This window comes from Thunnus thynnus, chromosome 21 (assembly GCF_963924715.1).
Source record: "Thunnus thynnus chromosome 21, fThuThy2.1, whole genome shotgun sequence".
In the NCBI taxonomy this organism is placed as follows: Eukaryota; Metazoa; Chordata; class Actinopteri; order Scombriformes; family Scombridae; genus Thunnus; species Thunnus thynnus.
In genome coordinates this window covers 11,417,417-11,444,012 of record NC_089537.1, presented here as the reverse complement: position 1 = coordinate 11,444,012, position 26,596 = coordinate 11,417,417, and the positions used below count along the sequence as shown (strand labels likewise).

At 40.9% G+C, this 26,596-nt stretch overlaps 1 protein-coding gene across 1 annotated transcript in view; it reads left to right on the top strand.

Moving 5' to 3' along the window:
• Window positions 1-26,596, top strand: part of LOC137173661 (sodium/hydrogen exchanger 9-like) — a 57,046-nt gene that overhangs the window by 19,827 nt on the left and 10,623 nt on the right. The window contains exons 9-12 of the mRNA XM_067578592.1: window positions 1,798-1,886; window positions 3,178-3,291; window positions 6,244-6,355; window positions 7,354-7,507. Coding sequence (XP_067434693.1) covers window positions 1,798-1,886; window positions 3,178-3,291; window positions 6,244-6,355; window positions 7,354-7,507 — 469 coding nt within the window. The remainder of the gene's footprint in view (window positions 1-1,797; window positions 1,887-3,177; window positions 3,292-6,243; window positions 6,356-7,353; window positions 7,508-26,596) is intronic.

Here is a 26,596-nt window from a genome sequence, read left to right as displayed (position 1 = left end):
AGATACAACTTTTCTGTATTATATTACCAGGGATAATAGTTTGTCACAGTATTCTAAAAATGAGCATCGATATTGTTGGTAACAAATATGACCCTAAAAAAGTCATCTGCAGAGTGCTACTCTCTCCAGAGGCCTTGAATGGTCAAATTGGGGTGAAGCAGCACCTCATACACGGGGACCCAATGTGCAATAGGAGTCCTCCCTTTTGTCCTCTGGTAATTGAAGCTCTCTCTGTCTCTGTTAATTGCTGGAGTTTAGAGAGGGTGTGCCTAATGACCCTCAGCCTTGCAGGGAGCCCCGCTATCATTAATCTTTTGCCCCTCACAACTGCTCATTATGGGATGCATCTCATCTGTTGCCAAATGCCCTGTGTGGAAAAGTCTTCATGTGGATGGCAGATGATGTGTTGCCTCTGTCACTATTATGCAAACCAAGGAGGATGTTGTTGCCCTAAACCAAATGGAACCAAAATGAGATCTGCCATACTGGCATGGTCCGTTAAGACTTTGTTGAACAGTTCTGAAAAGGGCATTGTGAACAGGGAGCTACCATAGTGCAGGTACAGGTCAACATCCTAGTGTGAAGGTGGATGATGAAGAGAGAGTAATGGACTGGCTTCACTTAGCAACCTGAATCACACGTTCTGTCTTTTCCTCTGCTGCCGTATTTACTGTCTTACTGCCAGCTCTGTCTACCATCTATTGCAAGCCATCACAGTAATTTCACATTTTTTCATCTTTTGTGATTCTCTTCTCAAAGTACAAGGAGTAAAAACTGTGAGGTAGAATTTCTGCAACAATGCAAGCATGACCTGTGAGGCAACAACCCACCTTTCATGCTATGCGTTTCAAATTCCAGCTCTCTGGTCCAGCCAACCTCCTCTTTACCAGCAGGGGCCCTAATCACTCCCTCCACCCTGTTTCCTCTCTCTGTGGAGCTGCCTTTCTTCATCTGCATTTCTTTCTTTCATGTGCTTTGCTTGTCTTTTTTTTCCCCCCTTTTGTTAATTTCTGCCTCCCCCCACATCTGGCATGATCTGCTGTGATGATGTAATTCTTCAGCATTTAGTATTCCCAGGACTCCATATCTCAAGGCTAGAAATGGAAGTATTTGACCAGAAACATGAGGATGCTTGAAGTGGGTTGGACAGCAACATTTTGATTAAGTTTGTACAGCTGGACTTTACTGGAACCAGGACAATGGGTGGATACAGGGTTGGGCTGGTCTGATCTATTGTCACATACTTTCCACTGAAATACAGAAGTAGCTGCACACAGGAGGATTCCACCAGATTATTGGAACTTTAGGACAATGCTTACAGTCATTGTTTTGCTTTTTTTTCACATTTCATTTGAAAGTGGTGTTTTTTTAACTACAATGAAAGCCAGTTTATCTCATGGCTTGTGAACTCAGTTGCTTTGATTTTGCAAATTCTGGGCTGAACCACGCCTGACAAAGAAACCTTTCTTACAACATTTTCATATGATAGAAGAACCTCCTACAGCATATTGTCAACATAAGAAGCCCCAAGGCTCTGAATGTTAACCAGCACACACACACACACATTCTCACAGCCTGATTACATAATATGTGCATATATAAGCAATTTCTGCATACTTTGTTCTAATCAGATACAGCACATTTAACACCCTGCTGTCTACAGAATACTCATCTGTGATTTTAGTCCACCAACCATTGATTGACAGCTATTTGTATGGATGTTTAACATTTTATTGGTTACCGTTGGCTATTTTTGAATTTTCATTGATTTCACAATCATGTTTCTTCATCTTTTAGGTATTGTGGCGGTGCTGTTTTGCGGCTTGAGCCAGGCAAGGTACACGATTCACAATTTATCCACTGAGGGCAGGATCAGGACCAAGCAGGTGGGTTTATAGAAGATGATTGATGCCTATTTCACTGTTGTTTTCAAACAGCATTTTTTAGTCCACTCACTTTGTTCACATTGCCTTTTGATGCCAGTGTTTGTGTCTTGTGTGTGTGCGCAAGCAATCATTAATTGCCATTAGTGCTCTGGTTGTCCGGTGGGTGTCTGTGTGGGAGGCCAGTCTCCAGCTATCTGCTTAAAAGGCTGAACACAAATGGAGGCCGACACACTGTCATACTGTACCGGCGAGCTTCATAGAGGAGAAAATAAATCAGAAGTACACACATATACTCATCTATGCATTTATTATTCATTATTGGTGCCACAGTGCAGCTAACTGTTTATCACAGAAAAGCTTTTTAAAAGGCTATGCAGCACAGTTGAAGCTTTTGCCTATAAAGTGGATTGGCTATGCAGTAGTGAATATAAGTGTATGGTGTAGTATGTTTACTTGGCAGAATGCCTTTATCTATATTTTTATGATTTATACATGCAGCTCAAAAGAAAAGACAAAGTGATTGAATGTACGCAGACACTAGTTGAATAGCTAGCAGGAGAAATATTTTTCTCTGTTGCGTCTCTTGTCCTTGTGATATGAGGCTCTTAAGGGAAAAGGTACTCATATTCAATTAGATAGCTTAAAACCAAAGCTGGTTTAACTGATAAAAAACAGAAATTAATAAATCATTAATGAGATCATAACATCTGCTCCAATTTTATCCAAATACAACATACAGATCTTAATTAGCATTTGATTTTTTATGCAGAAAGAACTTATTAAAATGGTGCAAATTCTATTTTCATCCACAGTAAATGACATCCAGACTCTCTGATATGGCCTGGAACTGGAGTTAATCAGTTGTAATGCTCCTCCACCACGAACTATTATGAGAAAAGAACAAACTGTCTTTTTAAGGGTGGAAATCCTCACTTTTATTCCTTACACATGTGTGCACAAACAGCATGTTTCAAATACAAATCTTCTACAAGGAAATTATGACAAAAACCTGTCTTGTGCTAAATGCATCCATATTATGGCCTTGAGCTGTTAGATGTTTGCAGTTGCTACCTCAAAGGATTGGAAAATAACAGAAACACTGGATTTGTCGTGTTTGTGCAATCTAAGCCTGTTTACCCATTTCAGATATGATCCAAATCCTTCACTTTCACCTCCCCACGAAAAACACACAAACACACACATGCATGCGCACACCCTCCTCCTTTAACCCCTATCCATCTCTGATGACCTTCTCCCTCCTGATCCTCTCAATCCCTTTTATAATTTGCAGCTCTTTGAAGTCTTCAACTTCCTGGGGGAGATATTCATCTTCAGCTACATGGGATATATATTGTTGACGTTTCCTCGCCATGTCTTCAAAGCCCTCTTCATTTCTGGGGCATTTGTATCCTTTTCTGATACATGACGGAGCATCTTCACGTCCCGCTGTGCAGCCTTTGGATTGTACTCAGACCTCTGAAAAAGCTTTCTGTTCTGTTTAGTTTTGTCTCCTCTACCTTCTATTATAATTTCTATTTGCACAATCATCTGCCACTTATTTGACCAGAGTGGTTTTCCTGTTTTCTATCTTGCCTCTCTGCTGCAGTGCAGTGATTTCCCTAGTCCTTAAAAAAAAAAAAAAAAAAAACCTTCAGCACTTAAATTGCACAGGTTTGATCTGGTGAGCTCTGCAAATGCCATTCAGCCGGTCTCCTATGATCGCCATCTCTGCAGTGCAGCGTTTGCTTTCGGAACACCTATGAAACAGAACGTGAAATAGGTCTTTAATTATTGTTACTGCCGCTTGTTTTCTGCTCTCTAGCAAAGCTCTGTGGAATAAAGATGTTTGCCTGTTTGAAATAAGCTTACATTACTTTCATTTGTAGTGGATTAAACACACAATCCCTGTTGAGGTTGAAGATTAAATCTTATTAGCTCTAGAAACTCCTGAAGAAGAAAAAGATTCCTGCTGTTTGTTATGGTGTTCCCATCTCGTTAATAGAGAATATCCACCCTAAAATTCTTTGAAACACTGTTAGATGGCTATTTGTGATGCATATTTATTTATTTTTGCCCATTTGTCTTATGACCAGTAACTGGCCAAATGCAGACCTTATTTTATAAATGATTAGTGGATTAATCGATTAGATGAGTGACAAAAAAGTTAATTGGCAACAATTTTGACTCTGAACTAAACTCTCAAATGTGATGTCGTCTCTGGTAAATTATAATCTAATAAATTATCTTGAAAGTATTTTTCCCTGTTTATTGAAAGAATGATAGATAATCTTGACATAACATCCAGATACTTCCAGTTTGTCTACGGTGTAGTTTAACCGAAGAAAAATGTACCGCTATCTAAAGCATCAACAGTAAATGTAAGGGAAAAAATGCTCAGAATCAAAAACCAAGAGCTTCTTCCTAAACTTTATATTTTCCACCTAGACTCAAAACTCATTCAGGCAGAAATCCATCAAACAAGAATCATTAGTTTCTCCTCTGGCAGTAGCCTTTGTAGGCCAGAATGTAATGCCGCCACAATACATGTCATGTTATCAAAAAGCCATCAGCTCCATAATGATACTCATCTCATGTTTAAGTTACACTATCATAACAGATGTCTGATAGCCACATCTGTTGTTGTATCCGTCAGCTTTGCTTCCTGAGGGGAACAGAGGGGTAGTACTTGACTGCTAGCTACCCATGCATTGTACAATTGTCCTTGCCTGAGAGCTGGCATGACCATAGCGTATGCCTGAGGAAAGACTCTAGTGGCTGCACTCCAAGGAGATGTTCTTTCACAGTCCAGTGCCCAGATGGCCGGCAATTATTATTACAATCCATCTTCCACCATAGGGTCAAAGGAGCCAGAGAAAGAGTCGACTGAGCAGATTCTTTTTCCAATGCTCTTGTGTTCAGTGTGAAGGCCTGCCAGTGAGAAAATGTTTGAGCGCTGAGCCTGTTTAGCGTTGTCCTCAATTGTGCTTCCATAACAAAAGCTTAGTGTGAAGAAAATCAGGCTAACTACCCCTACTGGACTGACCCGGATGTACAAACAGGAATAAATGGAGGTCGAAGTCCTCTTGTACAGTGCTAAGAGTGTCTATAAAAATGAAATAACCCCAGTGATTCAACGCTGTTAATCGCTCTTTGGTTACGCAGTAGATTTTAATCGCCGTAGCTTGCAGCCTTTGCCAGTGACAATGGAGATGGGCTTTATTGGAAAAGAGGCTGAGATGAAAGTGCTTAATTACCTCCATTCAAATAGCTCAGAGGCCTTTGATAAAGAGAAATGGCTGCTTTTGGGAGCAGGATATTGCTTTTGAAAATCCATAGGGTGCATAAGATCTAATATTGACTGCAGGGTGCAAGGGAGCTCTGTTTTAGTAATAGCCCTGTCAGAATAAGGTCCCCTGCTTAAGATATTGGTCCCTTTATTATTCTAGGCATCATATTTGGACTTACTGTAGAGGAGCTAAAATCCCTTTTTCCCATGATACAAAAGCAGGGGTACCTGTCTGCACACTAAAATTAAAAAAGGATTTAAAAAAGTGTGTTTTTTTGAAAATAGTAAAAAGAGCTAGCTTGACTGATTCCTTGGCGCAGTCTCCTCTGATTTATAGTCTTGATTTAGGCACCATTAACAAGAAGCTGCCGGTGGATCTCAAGCTGCACTCAGGTTCATATGAGTTTTAGGAGGTTATATGGGGCTACAGTAATGGCTCTACGTGTACAGTAACGGCTAGATGTTAGGTGTTATCTAGGACAGCAGCTACGTCCCTGATAGTACAGATATCCCCTAACTGTTGCCCAGGACTCTTAGCATTCATTCCCATCCTATGTGAAACATCAAAGTGGGTGTGGAGGGCAGAGACAGCTGGCAGAGCCTGATTGGCTTCATGCCTCGGCATGGTGCCACACTGCTGTGTTTGCATCCTAAACAGGAAATATTCAGAGTGTGTGTGTGTATGCATATGTGGAACGGGTATGGTAAAATTCACTGGTGTACTTTTATAGCCTGATCTCACAAAGAATTTATACTTTTCTATAAAGTATGGAATTACGTGTCGTTTTTGTCTCATTTGTACAAAAAAAGCTATGTGAAGTCAATCAGGGAGATATTTACAAAAAATAAAGTAAAACATAAGCTAAAAATCATGAATAATTTACCCTAAACTTAATAACTTACCCCAGACTGAAAAAGTAAAGTGTGCATTACTAACTCTAGGGCCTATGGTATGGTTTTCATAAGTAGGAAAAAACACACATTTCCATGATAGCTTGCTGACTCATACATGTGAATGTGAGTGTGTTTCAGACATCATTGTTCTCCTTAATCTGCACTCAATGCATACAGCTCTCCATCTTTATATCAAGAGCATGCAGCATCTACCCTTTGTCTTTCCTGCTGAACCTGGGTCGCACAACCAAGATCCCCCTCAACTTCCAGCACTTCTTGATGTTTGCAGGTACAGCATACAAAATATCATAACACCAATAAACAGTATTTATTGTGTTATGTTTTCATTTGCAGTCTCAGATGTACATAAACATCACATTTTTCATATTTGGACATGACTAGAAATTGCTATTACTGGCCATATCTTTGGCTGCTGTTGTGATAAATGTTGGGCTGGTGATGTTATTGCTGCAAGAAACTCAATAATAAAAAGTTTTAGTCAAATGTATCCTATGAAAACTCTTTAATCATCCCTTTCTCTTCACTGCCTGCAGCTAATGGCTTTAGTGAGGATACTGAGAGAATATGTTCCCTGTGGAAGACGCTTTCTGCAGGCTTTATAATAATTCACTACCCTCATTACGTAAGGAATTTTATCATCAATCGATATCGTGAGAATCTTAGTTTTTTTTTTCTCCTACTAATTCACCCTCAGCCTTTTCTATTTTTGTTGCTGTATTTTTGGGAGGCAGAGTGAATATAGCAGTGCCTCACTTTAGCCTCTGTGAAGCTCTCAATGGTTTGATGAAGCAGGAGAAAGGAATGTTTGATGTGAAATGATGTAGGCTAGTGCAGCAGCAGCAGCATGTTCGCTGCTTGCTTGACCCACTTTACCTCTTACGTAAGAAGGTTTCTTTGTAAAAAATCCCTTGTCTTGCTATTTTTCAAAACTCCCCACCACCACCACCACTACCTCCACCCCCATCTGTTTCCCATGGCAGTAACGGATTTGCTGTGGGAATTGTTTTGGCTTTAAGCATTATGTCACCAAAGTACAGTAATCTAGAAGTCTGTTATGGGGATACTTGCTGGTCAGCAACTGGTCAACGATTTTTTTCTAACAGATGTAGAATGATAGTCGAGGTGTGATCTATTATCCATGAACAGAGTTATTAACTCTGAAGTGCCTCTCTCAAATAATCGGTTAGTAAATGGTTGTGCGGTGCTTTGATGGATGGCAGTAATCCATTGCAGCTGTTTGCTCAGAAATGTCTTCTCTGCCCTCAGGTTTGAGGGGGGCTATAGCGTTTAGCCTGGCAGTAAGAGACACATCAACAGAAGTGAGGCGCACCATCCTCACCACCACTCTGCTGCTGGTCGGCTTCACCATCTGGGTGCTGGGTACGGCTGCTGATCCCATGCTGCGCTGTCTGGACATCAGGTTAGCGCTAACACCTCACAGAGTGACACAGTCAATGTGATGCAAGTCAAAGCTATTGCCCTGACTCTCCATCTGTCTATCTCATTGCATCATTTGTGGTGTAGACACACAGACAGACACTGCTTAATTAGGCAAGGCAAGGCAGGTTTATTTATATAGCACATTTCAGCAACAAGGCAATTCAGAGTGCTCTACATAAAACATTAAAAGCATGGAGACAAAATGCAAAAGAAGCACACCATAAAAAGACACTTAAACACAATCAAACACATCCATCATTTAACATCATTAAAGAGCTAAGAAAACAGAAAACAAAAAACAAGCTAAATAGAATAAGACAGTATAAAATACAAGAATAAAAGTTACAGTGCAGTGTAAGAAATAATTAAGAATAATTATTTGATTTGATAAAAGGCAGCGGCAAATAGAAAACTCTTCAGCCTTGATTTAAAAGAACTGAGAGTTGCAGCAGACCTGCAGTTTTCTGGGAGTTTGTTCCAGATATGTGGTGGTAATTAGACATAATTAGAGGTATTCAGCTCACTTAATATGCAACAGCTCTTTGTAAATCTTTTCTCTGCATGTTTGAATTCTGCCTCTCCTTCCTCCCTCCCCTTTGCTGTTCAGCCCTATGCCGGCACTTAGCTCTGTGTCTGCTCTTTGCCCTCTATTAGTGACGAGTACAGCCGGTGCACAGGGCAAAGCAGGTCTGCAGGTCCCTGGAAACACGTTACAGAGCAGATAACATTCAAATGCAGCTTGCCATGTTGTTCACATAAACTCATGCGTACACAGAAACAAACTTTATAATGAGAACATATAGTGGGGGCATCTCAAGTCTCTTATTTGATCTTTCATCACTCTTTGCTTGAACTGGAAGAATGAAAATTCCTGAGCATCAGGTTTGATAGGAGTTACATCATTTCAATTTCTCCTGAAACATTTAGCCTCATGACATGCTAATCATATTCTGAGTTATTAAATAATGAATTCATAATCGGAATATCAATAAATACAGATGCAAATAATTAATAAATAATGTAAACACATTCTGCCAGTGGAAATGGTTCCTGTGCCTCTGAGCAGGAGACAGCACACAGTATAAATACAGAATGCAGGTTTATATTCATGTGCAGGTGTTTGTCAAACAGGTAACAGGCTACAGAGAGAAAACAGCTGCTCTGGCAGTGATAACTGTGCACCTTTATTAGTATTAGCACAGTGAACATATGTGCAGACACAAACTCCATCAAAAGTCTACAGCTGTTAAAGCCGACTGACAGCTGATCCAGCTGTGATCAGCTGCTGCCGTCATCAGACACAGACGTCACTTCGCATGACACTTTAGAGGAAAGGACGTCTCATTTCTCGAAAAACAACTTTTCTCGTTTTCTCTCTCCTCGCTTGTTTTCCTTGCGTCTCTCCAAATATTCAAGGATAGGATGCAAGTGAGGAAAACGTGGATGCAATAAAGAGACTTGAGATGTACCCAGTGAATGTTTTTTTTTTTTTTCTTTTAAAGTCTGCGTACTATCTGTGATTCAAGGCCAGTGGGCGATAATGATTAAGGAGTGCAGAAGAGGCGTGAAGGATGCAAGGCAGTAATTAGATACTTATATTATTAAAGTGTAATCTATGGCCCAGATCACAGTGGTATAATTGACTCCCACAGTCTTTCGAAGCAGTACTTTTGAATCTCCAGTGGCTTTCAGTAATGTGTGTATGCGTGTGTGTGTGTGTGTGTGTGTGTGTGTGTGTGTGTGTGTACATGTCTGTCAGAGAAATGTACGAAATGTAAGAGAAATATCTTGACAGTGTAGAGATCAGGTAAAAGCAAATATCTCCTATTCTGAATATTTAGGTAACAGAAAGGAAGTAGTAAATAATAGCACTGGTGAGAAACAAGAGGCTGCTTTAAAAGAAAAATAATAAAATCAAGTTCAATAAAAATTTAGATTACTCAAGGAAAGGAATTTATGGATAGTTATAACCTGAAGTCAAAAGCAAATAATATAAAAAATAAACAATCCGTTTAAAAATGCCTTCTCTAGACCATTTTTTGCACATTAAAACATCCTCTCCCAAAGCTACAAAGCACAGACAGTAAAGCAATTTGTGATGTGAAACAAAAACCTGGAGCTGCTTTATTGTTAATGAATTGCAGATTGGCTTTGGTAATTCAATCTGCCAAGTTATTTGTTTGAGCTTTTACAGCCAAATAAGCTTCATTTCATTGTAATGCTAACATTTATGAACCAGACAAAGAACTAATATCTCTGTCTAAACCCCCCCTGGACATTGGATTTGTGTACACAATCACGGGTCTCTTGTTCAGTGTCAGTTGAGCAGCTTAAGGAGTTTTGGCTTTGTGGTCTCCAGATCCTATCTTGACCAAAACTGAACTGTGTGCAAGAGTTCAGGGTGTGAGACTGTAACCAGTAACTTCCAAATGCTGTTGGAATCTGGTTTCCGCAGATAAACTGTACTTTAGTAACTGCTAAATGTTAAAAGAACAATATATGTATGCCTTTTCTTATCACCATACAATCTCACTGGCTAAATCAGAGAAAAATAGGCATTATATCAAAGAGGCAGTAGATTTGCCTATTACAACTGTTATTGTTTCAAATCTTCATGTATTTCTCACTAATACATATTCATGAGTAAATAAGTTCACTTCAAACCTTCAACAGTCAGATCTGTGTCCTCTGGACTGTGTGGTTTGGTCAGATTTGATTCATACTAGCATCGTCCTGGCTGGCAACAATTGCTGTATTGTATTTCCATAAGGTTTGGGGGTCTCACAAGAGACAGACTAAAAAAAGAAAAAAGAATGGTCAAATCGTAATAGTGTTGCAACTAACAAGTGAACTGAACTTCATGTGTACATTTGGTGGGGTTACCCTTTAAATTCTAATTGGCAGGTGCAAATTTATGACATCAGCTTGGAGAAAACACAAATCCACAAATCTCTCATGTGCAAAAAACAGTATTGTTGTAACTTTGGCAGTAAATAGTGTGCCCTTGCAGGACTCCAGTACTCATAGTATGAAACTGATTGGTTTTGAATGCAGTACATTAGATTAGCACAACTCATTGTATACTACAGTAGAATTCATCATATAAAACCCCATCTCGTACATTATCATCTATATTCCAAAGATTAAATGTAAGATTATTTATAAATAGAAGAACTACATATATTCCAAGAGTTATACATAATCTATGTACATACAGATTAATTAAGCTGACGTTAATTATATGATTTCCACAGTCCATCTGACTAGAGCCACCATGCTAGATAGGCAGATTCTATATCTGGAATCTGGATCAGGACTAGCATTTAACTGCAACCTGACCTGGACTGCACACATTGCTATCATGTCACCTCAACTGTCATCATTCAGCCGCCTGTTAGATGCCGAGGTTGATTAAGTTGTTGTCAGATGTTGGAGCTCTGGTCGATACAGTAAAATGACTTGTTCAAAACTAGCTGCTTAATTTTGCCCAAGGGAAGCACGAGACCATTGAATTTGATTTGTAGAAACAGTGAAGAGTGAAGAGTGGGAATACAAAATGTCACTGCAAAACCAAACATTCCTATTTTGAAAAAAAAAAAAAAACTATCCACAGAACACAGAGGTAAGAACCACAAAATTGAAACAGTTGAAGTTGCCATATCAAGCCTCCAACAGAAAAATTTTTCAACCATGTGTACAGTGAAGAACTGCAGCAGACTCACCAATGAACACTACACTGTCTCCGCCAGACCATCACACCTTTTTAGCACAAGTTTAAAGAGTTTGTTACTCAACAGTGTCACTTCTATCATTAATACAGAAATGTCGTTAATGTAGCTCTGGAGTTTTTGGAAGTTAAATTTATTATTATTTAATGCAGCCTTACTGGACCTGTGATATGGTCAAAATTTGGTTAGTGGACCTCTGAGGCTTGTATTTGAATACTCCTGGTCTAGACCCACAAAAAACTATAACATCCCAACATATTAGGGCGTATTAGGCTTGTAATTAATCATCAACATATGCATAGCTCACAGATAAAAGAGTGAAGTCCACCCAAACCTCCCCTGCTGATAAAGTATCAAGTTTTACTTGTAGATATAAACAATCTGCTCCTTTTTTTCTGCATTGCGCCAAAGTTCAACTTTTGTTCCTGGACACAAAATTTCAACATTAAGTTGATCAGTTAGTTTTTTGAACTTGCACTTTGATTTGTACTTCAATGAAATTGAGGAATTTGTATTTGTTTTTACATTATTATTATCGTCATGTTTTTGTTTGTTTTTTTTAAATTTTAGGCATTTTTCATGGACGGGATAATGAATTCCAAAGTTTTGTTTTTACCTCCTGCAGAGAGAAACTTCAACTGACAAGTGTGTGGGTTTGTGCTTTGGAAAGCAAATGTCTCTGGAGGTTGGGCTTGGTTTTGAGAAACAAGCATGACAATGTAGAGGAGAGAACGAGAATCAGGGAAAAGAAAAATGACGATTATACAGTTTCATGGTAAGCTGTGTTCAGATATATCAATAATTACTATCAATTGCACAATACAGGAAAATAGTATTTTCATTACTGTATGCAGTTAAGTGTAAATAATCACTTTATTTTGCAGCGGCATGATGAAACTCTCAAGTGTGGGCAATAATGTACCTTGAAATTGAGACTGAAATGGAGAGGAAGAGAGAGGAGTTGGTGAGAGGAGGAGAGGCAGACAGTCTCGCCTTTAAAAGCACATTTTGTCTGGTGTTCTGAAGTCTGAACAGTGAGCTCACTGAAAAGTAGTTTTCTTTTTTACTGTGCAGTTCATCTGGTTTCAGCCTTAACCATCTATGTAAACATGCAGCACATGAATTTCACATTAGTCTGACAGACAGCTCACGCCTCTCAGCTTAGCTCATCCCTGTATGGCATGTGTTTCTGAGTGCGTTGGTTGAAACAGGTTGAACAAAGTTCAGTTATTAAGTGGAGATTTTCTGTTATTCTTCACTTGTTAATGTTCTAGTGCCCCTTTCTGGTTGGAAAGTTCCTCTCTTGAAATATTCTAGATGACGGGGTCACGCTCGACAAAGGTCAGACAAAAAAGTGGCATATGTACCACACTGATAAAAGGCAACAAAGTGAAATTCAATAATTTAATTTGTCTTGCCCTCCCAAATCTGTAAAAAAAAAAACAATAGTTCAATAAAAACATCCTTTGTCACTTTTTTTTCTTTCACTGGCAAATTAGATAAGGCAGACTGAAAAACATTTCCAACAACATATTCATCCCTATTTGCTGTCTACAGAGTGTGAGAGTGCAGAATAGCCTGCTTTGCTGCACCCAGCACCAAATTACTTGTGATACCAGCTTTCCTGAACAAATTTCACAAAGTGAAAACAAAAGACATTTTACTGTCTCTTTTTCTTTTACTTGATGCCTGCAGTGGTAGGTCTTTTGAGGAAGCTATAGGAGTAACAAAAAAAAAAAAAAATACTGGAGTAATTTCACACAGAGTACAACTTTCAAAGACTCCTCCACAAAACCATTTCAGAGATGGGATGGAAGTTAAATTTGCTCCAGGTGAAGAGATGTAATGTATTATTCACCGAAATGAAGTCTTTCAAAGTTGTTACTTGTCCTTTCACTTCATACAGTCAAATGAGAGAAGGGAGATGAAGGGGGAAGTAGAGGTGGGAGTTTGGGATGTGAAGTGAGGAAAACAGAGCTATTCTCTGAAACATGACAGCCCTGAAGGCTCAACGCACTGTACTGTGGTGGGCTCCAGAGATGCAATGACTACCCACAAAGACAGCAGTGTCATGGGGATAGAAATATGCAGGCAGGCGCATTATTCAGGACACACACCCGCAGGTACACATAACGCACACAAACATGTGAGGGGGATGGGTGTGAGGTAAAGCAGTAATGTAACTGGGGCTTGTAAGATAAAAACATTCAAATAATATAGTATACACTTAAATGAAATGTCTATATTACAGTACCAGTCAAAAGGTGTGTTGTTTGTGTCCAAAATGTTTGATTGGCACTGTAGGTTTGGGTTCTTTGTGTTTAGTAAGTGATCCTCCTGGTGCTAATCAGCTAATTATTAATGCTAATTATTAATGGACTGAAGAATGTGTATGTGTCTGCACTACTTCAGAGTATGTCAAAACTCATTAAGCTTGTCACTCTGCATTCATAAAAGACCTTTTGTAATGAATTGGTCTATGTGTGCATGCGTACCTCACAACCTTATGCACAGAGTGGTTGTGTTTGTGTTAAGGCGTAACTCATACCCAGCTACACGACTCCACCCGTCTTGCTTGGGGCAATGAAATGACTAAACAGGAACAGGAGGGCAAAAAGTTGCCTCGTGCGCCTGCTGAAACTGGACATCTGCCAGTGTTTGAGCCTCCACCGGCTTTGCACCATCATGAAAAATAGTCCTGTGTTTGTTTCTGACATCTAAGCCTCTATTTTTTAAGCCACTATTATGATATGACCTCTTGTCAAGGTTGTATTAGTTTAAAATGCAGTATAGACCAATGACGTAGTGTTTTCAGAGGTATAAGTCCAGTAAAACTTAAACTATTTATACAGCTTTTTTTTTTATCAATCTAACAAAACAAACTCAAACACATTGATTTTTCAAAAGTATCAAAATATGTAAGAGTCATTGTCTGTTTTCAACAGACCAAACTATTGTGCTGAAAAACAGCATTGTTAAATGACAAAAAATGACATTGCAGTGTTTAAAATACATTTCTTCTGTGTTCTGTTTGTTTCTGTCTTTGTCTTTTCTTTCGCCGCGTGTAACTCTATGCCCAAGCAGTATCAGAAACACTCACACATGCAATGTCACACTGCTGGTTCACTGTCTCGGCCTGTCTCCTTGGCTTTGATGAGGGCTGGTGGTGGCAGGGCACCCCTGGGGAGATCTGAGACCCAGTCACAGTGAGCAGTCTGGGGCCCCTAGGCTTTGAACGCTGGCCAGTCATGTCATCTTCAAGCCCTTTCAGTTTGAATGTCATTATTTTTTACTCAGCCCAGCTCAGACTAATAGTTTTATTTTGCTTTTAGCATTTGTGCATAAACTGTAGATAAACAGCAGTGATCACTGTGTGTTTACTACAGTCATATATAACTAATTTCTGCTTGACATGCATACTTAATGTCATGCAAAGGGCAGATACTGTTTACTGTATAGATTTTTCATTTGCATACTCCATGGAGCGAGTGATTGAAAGACATAACGAGATGAGAAAATTGCTCACATGCAACCCATTTCCTCTGTTAAGTTCTCTGAAATTATGTCATTTCAAAATACGTCATGGATGTTACAGAGGACAACTAGTGTAGGACAAGAGAGAGGCCTTGCTCTCTGCTGTAGTTCATTTCCATGTGTGTATCGTTGTGTGTGTACATATAAATGAGCAGTGTTCAAAAGTTGGAGGCTAAGACGTAACAGCTGGAGCCCGGCTAATGACTGGCCTGTTTGTTTTGAGTGGACAGATGGATGGGTGGAAAACTGTGTCTCTGATGTCACTCACTCTCCTTCATGCCCCACTGACCTCTTATCTCTCTCTCTCTCTTTTCTCACTCTCTCTCTCTCTCTATCTCTCTCTCTCTCACTCACTCTATGTCTTCTCTGACATCCATATGCCTGTAGAGCTTTGATAACACTTTTGCAGTTGCGAGCGCAGTGTAAGACTAGGATAAGACATGAAAAAGGCCACACCCACACACACACACCACCCACCTCCACACACATACACACACAGATACACACCTCCTCCCCTCTAATATATAGGCATTGCAGACTGAAGGAGAGAGGAAAGTCACCCACATATCCTCATGTACACACGGTCCATAATAAAAAGATGTCAACGCGATTGGATGGAAGATACTTCAAAGGAATCCAAAGATGAATGACTCTGGCATAGGTTTGCAGCTTCTGATAAGGAAATGAGACAATAAGACAGAGGAAAAGAGCGAGAAAAGCTTAAATCTTGATTTCTCCTTCATTGGTATATTCTTCAGTGTGTCCAGTCAAAGGAATTGCTTTGTAGCAAAAGGAAATAGGGAAAATATAACAGAAGTGTGAATTAGAAAACCAATCTGTGGCTAGGATGACTTTTGAGCTTAGACAGGGGAAAAAGGCTTTTCTTGCTTGCTTTAAAAATTCAGCATATGGTTTAATATTTGTTGCCCAATAGCTTTCTGTGAAGTTATCTTCTCTTTTGTTCTTTCTAGAATAAGAATAAAGGAGGGTCAGGTGATTGTCTCTATGCTGATCCGATTTGTCAAGCAAATTGCTTCTGTCTGATTTGTACACTAAACTTTTTTATGTCTACAAAAACACATTAATTATTAATGTAGCCTGATGATCCGGTGATGGATTGGAGCCGTGATACTGTTCCCTGAACGCTATGTTGCCGTTATTTATCAAAACAACCTAGGGTTCTATTTTTCCCCTCTCTTCATTCCTTCCCACTTTTCTTCTTCCCCTGTTCCTCCTTCGGTGATTTTCCCCTTCCTCGCTGTACTGAAAGTTAAGTCTCATTTCTCATTACATTGAGCTCAGCTCCAGTTGGCGACAGGGTTTAGATGTGCAGCACTAAGTCACATCGGAGCCCTGCAAGTTCAGCCAGCCGCACCAACCATTGATTATGTCTCCCGAGTGTTGAAGAACCGAGCTTCATTTTAACATTTCAGACGGCTCTTTTCTCAGTCAGGGAAAAGGCTCTGCCATCAGAATTCAGCCTGTCCTCGTCCGGCAGTGGCTCCCAGCTCCAAACTGACACAACCCCAAGTCTTCATTTGCTATTTCTGTCTTCTCCAGGCAGCACAGCATTGTCACCATGAGAGTCTAGCTAACTGTGTTTTGCTAAAGGCTGAAGTTGCCTATGTACTTCACACTCATTCTATATTCATGAAGGGAGAAAGAGTCAGTGCAACTTGTTGGGTTGTAGGGTATTGCTGACTCATTTGTGCTACATTCAGTGTCTGAAAACAGGCTTGTTCGCGGGATAAGAAGGACCCTAATTGAGGGCGTTCCTGTTGGGAATGTAATGAGAAAGATGGAGGATGGGAGAGGCCAGTGAATTATTATTCTGATGCTGATCAGACGTGAAACATTATCTCTTCACATTAGCTTGCCAGGGTTATTCTCTGGCACCAGATACAGATAGTTCTCTCTCACCTCAACTATCAACACTCCTATGTGTGTTGATAGTTGAGCTGTGTGCGTGGGTGTGTGTGTGTGTGTGTGTGTGTGTGTCTGTGTAGACAATAAAAAAGGGTAGCGCTTGAGAGTTCACAGAGTGTGTATGTGCTACTGTTAATGCAGCGCTCTCCTCTGACACACAGTTCAATGGGTTTTTCTCTCACAGCGGATTGATAGTCGTGGCGGTGTGCAGAGAGACTGGACAGATTGCCGTGGTAACCGCTTCTGTCAGATCAGCCAATACGGCGAGTTTATCAGGTGGAGATTGACTCTGAACGGGGGTCTCGTACATTGGAGTCCTGTGCTCCAGCCTCCACTAAAAAGGCCCAGAGGCACGGCCTAATGGATGTGACGTCAATACGGAGAGGGAGGTGGAGGGCCATTAAAAAGAGCATCAGGGCAATAAAGGTATCCTTTTCTCTCTCTCTGTGTGTGTGTATGTGTGTGTGTGTCTACTTCTATGAGTGTATGAGGGCAGAAAGATGCTCTAAATACACTGACAGAGAATTTGCTATATGCGAATGGGATACACACAGATATTAAGTGGTTTCTTGCAGAGTATTTTTGAGTTTATTGTTTAAAGGAGGATCTTAGTTAAGCGCCACAACGCGGCAGCAAGGCAGAGAGGTTGGACAGAAAATATAGCAAGAACATCAGTATGTGCTGTGTGTATCTCTGGCAGGTGTCTGTGGGCTGAAAGAGGATCCACACATGAGTATGAATAATAAAACAGACACGGGGAGCCTCCGCCGCGTGCTCTCTCACAACATGCACAAAAGCGAACGCACACAAATGCTCACATTTTTCCACTCTGCTGGTGGATGAACAATGCTTAAAGAATGTGGTCTACATGGAGTCTGCCGAGGGATGGGGGAAAGTGGTAATGAGGGTTGATGGATGGTACTGATGGGGCTAAATTTGCAACACTGCGGAGAGCTGTGGAGGTAGAGATAGAAAGTGTGCTCAAAACACTCTGGATCCCAACGCCGCATCAATGTATATTGTTTACGAGGAAGTCGCGCCGTCTGTTTGTGTGGGAGAGTTGTGGGGGCTACTCTTTGGAAGCAGAGAGCACTAATGAATCCAACTTAGCCAGCATCCCCAGCTGCCTAGTGACCTCGCCTCTCAATCACTCTCAATGGGCACCTCTTATTTATAGAGCCATTATTTTTAGCTCTCTATAATTTCAGCCCTCTGCCTCTTGAAGAATTAACAGAAAGAACATTGGAGGGAAGGATGGAGACAGAAAATTAGAGGGAGAGAGACAGCCTGAAAAGATGAAAAGATTGTAAAATCCATTTACATCAAGTTCATTTTGTACTCATAAAAAAAAAAAAAAATCATGGTTTCTTTTTACAACTGGGCCCTTCCCATGGTTTTGGCTTTCATTCCTGTCAGTTATAAAAACATTTTACTCACTAAGTTAATTGCTGAGACCTTGAAATGCATCACAAGAGAGTCTGGGGCAAGAACACGAAAGGTCAGGCAGGTTGTTAAGTTTAGCTGTTCTGTCTTAAACACTTAATGTACTTGAAAGTGAACCCAAAATGGAGCTCACTCAAACTGTTGCTTATATACCAATATCATTGTATTAAAAAAGTTGTTGAAAAGTTAACAAGACTAAGAGTACAGCCATGCTAGCAGCTCGGTGAGGCTGCACTTATGCAGAGCTGAATGCTAACATCAGCATGCTAACATGTTCTTCTGATGTTTAGAAGGTAATGTACCGTGTCCAACATCTCAGCTTAGCATGCTAGCATTTAGTAATCAGTGCTAAACACAATGTACAACTGGGGCTGATGGGACAATCATTAGCTTTGCAGGTCATAAACCAAAGTATTGGACAAATTAGGACTTTGACCTGATGATGGCACTTAATGAAAAGCTAAGAGATCACCAAAATTAGGGGAACATAAATGTATGTCCTCAACTTTTTGGCAATCCATACAATTTATGAGATATTTCATTCTGAGCCAAAAATGTGAACCTCTTGGTGGCATTAGAGCGAGGGTCAATGAATTACCATCCTCTGTGGACTATTAGTGTCTGTACCAAAGTTCATGGCAGTCTATCCAACTTTTGTTGAGATATTTCTGTCTGGACCGCCCATCTGACTGATAGTGCCATCCATACAGCAATAATGGACATAGATTGGGTAATGATTTTAATATTTGTATTTGTTTTGACTTCCTAAAAAGTTTGATTAAACTGGGGGTTTGTTTACAACCTGTCTGATCACCTGACAGCTCGTGTTTCTTGCCCTGTTTGTCTTTGTTCTAGCAAAAAGAAATAAGACCCAGTTTGTGTAAAAAAAACCAAAACAAAAACAAAAAAAAACCCCAAAAAAACCTTTTGAGGTCAGCAGTTGAGAGGATGCATTTGTCTCTATAGACACTGCTCTATTGTTTTTTGTTTGGTGACTTCCTCCCACTCCATGTCATTGTTAAAGGTGCAGTGTGTAGCATTTGGTGACATTTAGTGGAACGGACTTGGCAGAAGTGGAATATAATATTCATAAGTATGTTTTAATTAGTGTATAATCACCTGAAAATAAGAATCATTGTGTTTTCGTTAACTTAGAGTGAGCCCTTCATATCTGCATAGGGAGCGGATCCTCTTCCACCGAACTCATCATGTTGTACCGCCATGTTTCTACAGTAGTTAAACCAAACACTGGCTTTGGAGAGGGCCTTTTGTGTTTTTCTCAAGTTTCACGGCCACCATAGGTTCTCCTACTTGCTTGGAAGGGAAGGGGGTGGAGGTGCAGGGGTATTCAGTTGCTTGCAATCTGCAACCTCATCGCTAGATGCCAGTAAATCCCACACACCGGTCCTTTAAGGCACATGCAAACAGAGGTACCCACCAAGGTAACACTGTGTCAGACTTGTGAGGCAGTCATGGTTTTCTGTCCATCTCATGAATGATGATTTGCCTTACCACAAGGTTAAAAACCCTTCCATTTTTCTTTGATTGGTACTGTGAAATCCAAGCTCCCCAGTGTGGTTCCTGTTTGGTCCCAACTGCTTGTTCTTGATGCAGGAAATCATTGGCCAGAAAAAGAACAACAGCGTTGTTGCAGCAAACATATACTCCCAATACACAGATGAAAAAAGAGAGGCAGATTTAATGCTTCAGCAGAATGGGCACACATAGAGAGAAGGGAGGGAGGGGGCACAGAAAGAGAAATGGATGTAGACCAACTCACTATGAGACAATCAAGTGAAACGAGAGAGTGAGTGCAGGAAGGCGGTCATTTATTCAGTCCTGAAAGCCTCCGAGCTTTGGCACTGCACAAATCAAGTCCATGAAATCAAATCTTCATCGAAGGCAACTGTGTGAAACTGTTATGTAACTGGTACATAGCTCAGGGTGAGACTTCACCCACAGAAATGTGTGTGTATGCGTGCTCTACATCTGCGTGCATGACCTCCTGTCTATTTTCTAACCCTTCTGACTTGGACTGTAGACCTCAGCCTCCAGGCAGAACCAGAGGAAAAGAAGAATAGACTTGGCAGTCCTTTAGTTGGCCATCTGTTCTTGTGGGATGTGGTCAGTCTGAATTAGGCCTTTCTGTCTATCTCCCGCACACATAAACACACACAGATACACAATCCCATCCTATTTCTACTGGTTTTCTCATGTACTGTATTTCATCGAGCCGCTTTTACACACAGCGGCGCAGTGCATCTGGCTGTCCAGTCTGCCGTGGCCATGTGTCTGGACTTCTGTTCAGAGGGTCTGTGGTTTCAGGGAGAAAAAAGGGGAAGGAGGGGGTGGTGGCGGTGGTGGTGGGGAGGGCTCATATCGATTCATACCCTCTAGCAACGCGCCAAGAAGCTGCTTTCATAATCCTCCCTCCTAAATAATTCACCACTCGCCCTCAAAATTTCATCAGCACCTACATATAGAGAACAATCTCCACAGCAGCAGCAACAGCAGTGTTGTGAAGGAGTTAGTGCGGCCGGGTAAGGGAGGGGGTGATGAGGCAGCAGATGAGTGAGCAGGTGGGAGATAGTGGGGTGATGATACCCCTGTCCAAAACCAAAATTAGCTATTACAGAACACTAATGCAGCTGCAACACATGCATCTGCGCATTTACAGACGTGACAGCATACCAGCTCTACGCCTGGAGGGTGTGAGACAGTGATTTGACACCTCATCTGATTTGTAGGATGACACTAATGGTCATCCAGAGCAGCTGGCTGCTATGGCAGCAGACGAACAGCAACACGCTTTCCTTATCTTCTCATCACTTGCTTCGCCACCTCCTTTCCTGTCATCCACTGCTGTCTTACCTGTGTCAGTTCAATCAGGTTAAAAAAGAAGCTACAGAGTGGTCATAGTGTCACTTTTCAAGTCTCCATCCAGTGCAGGTTTAATTTACGTGCCTCTGTGAAGCCTGAGGTGAAGTACCAAAATACAAAAGCAGGCCATTGTCCCTCTAAAAAGACAAAGAAATCACTCCACTTTGCTCTGCAGCAGGAAGCATAAAGCCATTAGCCCAGTGCCACAAAACAGTATAGCACACAAAAGAGGTGGCTGCAGTTGCTTCATCACCCACATAGTAATTAGTCCTTTCCTTGAGATTCTACTGTTATATTTAGTTGGCACCAAAAAACACTGTCCTTGATCCTCTACAATAAAGACATGGCACTGTCTAAATATGACAACCATATGCAGCATCAAGATGTCCCTCAGTGGCAGCCATGAAAGAGTTTCACTAGTGTTATCAAAGGGGGCACTTGATCGCTCATCCTTGAGGAAGTTTTGGCAAGAGTGAGAGAAAGGAAGGAGGAAGGAGAAGAAGGAAGGAGATGTGTAAGGGATGTAAAGGGATTCGTTCTGTCCCAAAATCATGAGCGTTCTGGCAGCTGAAATAGACTTCCAGGCAAGTGCCGTCAGACTAGCCCACTTACTGAAAGCTTCATCAACCACTTTTTCTCTTGAAATTAACTGGTTTTATAGACCACATCCCTTTTCATTACAATTTCCCAGCCGACCATGCACATACACACACACCAGGGAGCAATAGTGCAACAGGCTATTATTGTATTTTCGAACACTTTGCTAGTCATTAACAATCATTAAACAGCTTTGGGTTTTAGAGCAATTCAGTGCGGACCTGACTGAGCCTGTGAGAGATTTTGGCATAGATGTCCATATTTGTGCGCAGCTTACACTTGCACACATTCATTAATAGTTCTTGCTGATGGCTAGACATCTGAAAAGGTAAATACATCATGGCGTTGCCTAATTCCCCTACTGTCTATCTTATAGCAATACTAACCCAATACAGTGCATGTACAAAGCATTTTGAATAGCTATTATACATTTGCATTGCATGACTTTATTTCTTTGCCAATATTGAATGTTTTACTGGGGCTGAGCTTGTGAGCTAGTAATATATCTGTCTAGTAATATATTTGTCAGACGAAATGTTATTATTCCTTAAGGGCGGTAAATCTGCACCACCAAAATTGGTGGCTGCAGCTTATTTCTTCAAAAGTAATAACTCAACTCCCATTTTTGCGAGTAATCAGAGAAACAAAGTAGTGCTGATGTCTATAGGGGCGTAAGCACTTTTCACCTTTTTTCATTTTAAAAAGTGAGCTTAGACTAAAAGAAAAGTACAGTGAACAAAAAAATGAACAAAACAACTTCAGGAAAAACAAAGGAAGAACTTTTTTTTTAATCTGTAGCTGAGATGCTGCTGCTGAAATGGATTTAAACCACCCAACAATACTATATGTATATATAAGATGTAGTACTAGTTTGATAGATGGACCTAGATTTTATCTTCTTGGGCAGAGACTGTTATCTCGCTCTTCACTGCCAATTCTAGCCATGCCCTGTATCCCGCTAGGACCACTAGACTAACTTTAGGTTGTATCCCTATTCCATGCAGAGATATCCAGGTGGATGTTGCGAGAAGGGAAATGAATTCTGTGTGATAATAATATCCTTGGCTCCCACTGCCTCCTCTGCTCCACAGGGATCCAGATGGCTGAAATGCTAAAAGACTCCCTTCCTGCTAAACTGACACAGTTTAAAACACTGATGGCTGTCAGCTTCACTCTCCAGAAGTTGACACAGTGAGAAAATGTGACAAACTATGAGAGACAAACTATGACAGAGATATGATGCAGTATGTTTGCAGTTTTTTTGTGTATCAATCTTACTATGCATGCTGCTCAGTAGGATCCTGATACGGTAATGACATGATACAAGGGAAAATGCATCGGTGACTAACAATGTAGCTCTAGGGATGACAATATCAGTCAGTCGGTCTGTCGTTCAGACTGAAATTGTATTATGTAATTGTTAATTATTGTATGAATTGCCACAAATTGATGAATCCTACTTTTAAATAAGTTCTCACAAAGCAGTATTGTTACCTGTACTTGATTGACAGCTTTTATATTTCATGTTCTATTACCACAAGTGCATTTCATCAATGTGTAATGACTGTTATCGGGTTTTGTGAGTGGTTGCCGACAAGTCATGACTATCTACAATATCCAAGTTGGCACTACATAGTATACTGAGTTATTTCTGGCCATTTATATCCTTGCAGCTCAGTTTATACAACAGAAATGATAACATGATATTTGGACATCTGTTGAGTGGGTGATTATTTATCAGTGTGCAGTGTGGCAGAAAATTTTCAAAAGTTTCAACTCCTACCAAAGGACTTTATCCCTTAAATAATGAACCTTGTTCTTATATAAATGCTCTGCACAGCTCACTGCACCATGCACAGATGAATGCTTGACTAATATCACATGATAACACACACACACACACACACTACTCTGCCAATTTTATTTTTACACCAGCTCAAGTGATGTGAAATTAAGGTTAAAGCTGCAGAGCGACTGAGATTCTCACTCCAGGTTTCAGGAGATTGACCTAAATACTGCAGTCAGAGTCTTGGCCATGTATGGATTGTTCTTTTGTAACACTGCAGTAATAGGAATGGGAGCTTACAGTATGTTGTATTGTTCTTTGTTTTATCTCCTTATCCACTGCAGAGTTTCAACACTGAGAGATGCAGGGCTCGGTGCACCTCATGCATGACAAGTCATATACAGAAAGCTAAAATTTATAACCAGTATAAATACAGGGTGGTAACGATTTATAACACAGTGTATAATTTCCCCCTCAGAAATTCAATAGAATGTGATTTAAATTCAGCACGAGATTCAGGGGTAGTAATTATTATTTGCCAGGATTTAAAGGTATCATCATCTGACAATTAAAATGCTTGACATTGATTGTGGAAGCAGAGTTTCACACATTGTGAAAGTTAAGAGCTTATCACATTAAACAGCTGATACCGTGTGTGTGTGTGTGGGGGGGGGGGGGGGGGGGGGGGCACACACCAGACTAAAGGCCAGTTGATTGGGGATGGCTTGTGCAACTGGGGACAAAAGCTGTGTCCCCAATTGGTAAAACACTGATTTTTGGCTCAGTGGTTAAAGTTAGGGTAAGGGTTAGGTTTAGCCAAGTAGTAGTTATGCTTAGGGTTAGGATTAGCCTCCAGGAAATGTATGTAAGTCTATGTAAATACCCCAAAAGTGACTTAAGTTGAAATATGAAATCCGTGTATCCTTGGCGAGAAGAACAACCAAAAGGGATTTGCAAACAGGAAACTGGAAGGATGACTTACAGCCTTCCTCTTGTCCAAACTCACAGTACAGAGCATACACAGTCCCTGTGAGACTCTGACTCTCTTTGTCTCCATCTCTCTGCTCTCCCCTTTTCATTTTTCTCTCATCCTCTCTCCCTCTCTGTCAGAACAGCAAGAAAAAGGAGATAGCACAGATTGAGCACAGCAGAGGGGAGGAGTGTTGTAACTTAATTTACGCTGCCTGTTGAGTATATGCTACTTGAGCTCAAGAAGAAACTCATCTGAATGTTTATTAACTAGTGCTGCTAATCACATCCAGTGGAGATTTTCTCCATCAGAGGAAACGATTGTGAGGAAAATGTTATGCCTGCATGTAAACACTGTTAACTACTACCTGTAGACTGCCTCTGAGGTAGGAAGATATATTATTGTTGATGTTTCTGTGATGTTACAGCGTCTTCTCTTGGGGTCTCACGTTTAGTGTGCCTCCAGCACAGCAAGCACAGCTTTATCAGCCTATGACAGATAACAACTCAGGCACACATGGTAGGTGCACACACATACTGCATCACCGCTCAAGGCCAAGTTTTAATTTGTTTGTGTTTTTGGGATTTTAGTCGTTTGTATGAGGCGCAGTGGAAATACTAGGAGGAGGTGTTTATGCGTTTGGGTGCTTTTCTGCATCCATGTGGGTGTGTAATCTCTGCTTGTGAATGTGTTGGACGAGATTTAGCAAGAAAAATCGACTACTCTCTCTTTTAGAAAAAAAAAAAAACACAGTAACCTCACCGACGTTTTCGTATTAATAGCAACGATGCCCAAAAGCCTGGATGAGTCGACAGCGAAAGGCCCTGTGCAGAGCGCTATGTCATCCTGGAATGTGTCCAGAGGTATTTTAGTCACAGTGGAGCTCAGCACAAGAGCTAAGATTGTATCAGCACATAAAGAGCCTAATAACAGAAAAAGGAAGCATAGTATAACATAGAGTTTGGGGGCTGCAGATGACTGGCGGAATAGCAGCCACAAGTCAATGTAACAGTCTTGCGAGATTGGGGGAGATTGAGTTACTCCACTGTGTATTTCTTTTTGACTTGGTTTTATAGCATAGGCTGGGATTTCCTTACAGAATGGTGAACTCCACCTTATTTGCAGAAGTAACTGGGTCATGGGAGTGTCGTATAATCCTGTGGAGCCTCTTTACAGACGTATCTGTGACTCTGCTGTTGTCTTGTCCGCTGTTTCCTGCAGTGGATATAAATTTATGCAAAATTTACAGACGCTCCTCCTCTGTTGCACTTTCCTCCTCCTCCCAGTGTGCGCCTCTCTGTCCACTTTCACTCACTCGCAGATTTATTCATGTGAACTCGCGGTCACAGAGTAGTTAGATTAGTTTGGACTTGATTTTTCTTTATTGAATGTCAGTGTGTTGAAGATAAGGGTAAGAGTGCGACAGGGGCCACATCAATTTAACAACTCGAGGCTGTGAGAGCAGGCTGTCTGACAGCAAAATATTTTCAGGCTGTCGTCCCACTCAGAAACACCCCACTCCCTTGTTATCTCTTTGTTCCTCTTTCTGCGCCGAGAGAAACCGCCACTCTCCTCTATTCCCTTTCATGTCACTCTCTCTGTCTCTCTCTCTCTCTCTCTCTCTCTCTCTCTCTCCGGTTGTCTTGTCCTGTCTCCTAGTCAATCTTTCACTCACACACTCACCGGCTCACTATCATTTCCTCTCACACACGCAAACCAGCAACACCAACTCATTCTGTCACTCTCATGTCACCAGAGACTATCTCACTCAACATCACGCTCAGAAAACTGGAGCCCACTCTCTTATTTTCTGCACTCCTCCCACTGTTCTCTGAGCTTTACCCTCAGCTTGTGTTCCTTCTCTTGTTCTTTCTTTCACACCTTATCTGCCCTTTCCTCCTTCTATCAGCTCCACTCAGCGACAGATCCTGTCGCCATGGAATGTACCCCACCAGCTGAAGGCGATGCATCATGTGCAGTGCATGTACTTTGTGCCTGTCACAGCCTGCCCCATCCATGTTTTTTTACCCAAAACATTTTGCGCAACACCAAAACAACTGCTCCTTAGTGCCCTCAGGAAAACCTTGCATAATCAAGACAGATCACATGTAACCTACTTAACCCCTATCCCTGTACACAATTTCAACCTCAGTTCCTCTTTCTACTGTTCCTAAAAGAGGAACGGATACAAGTGGTGGGCAGAAG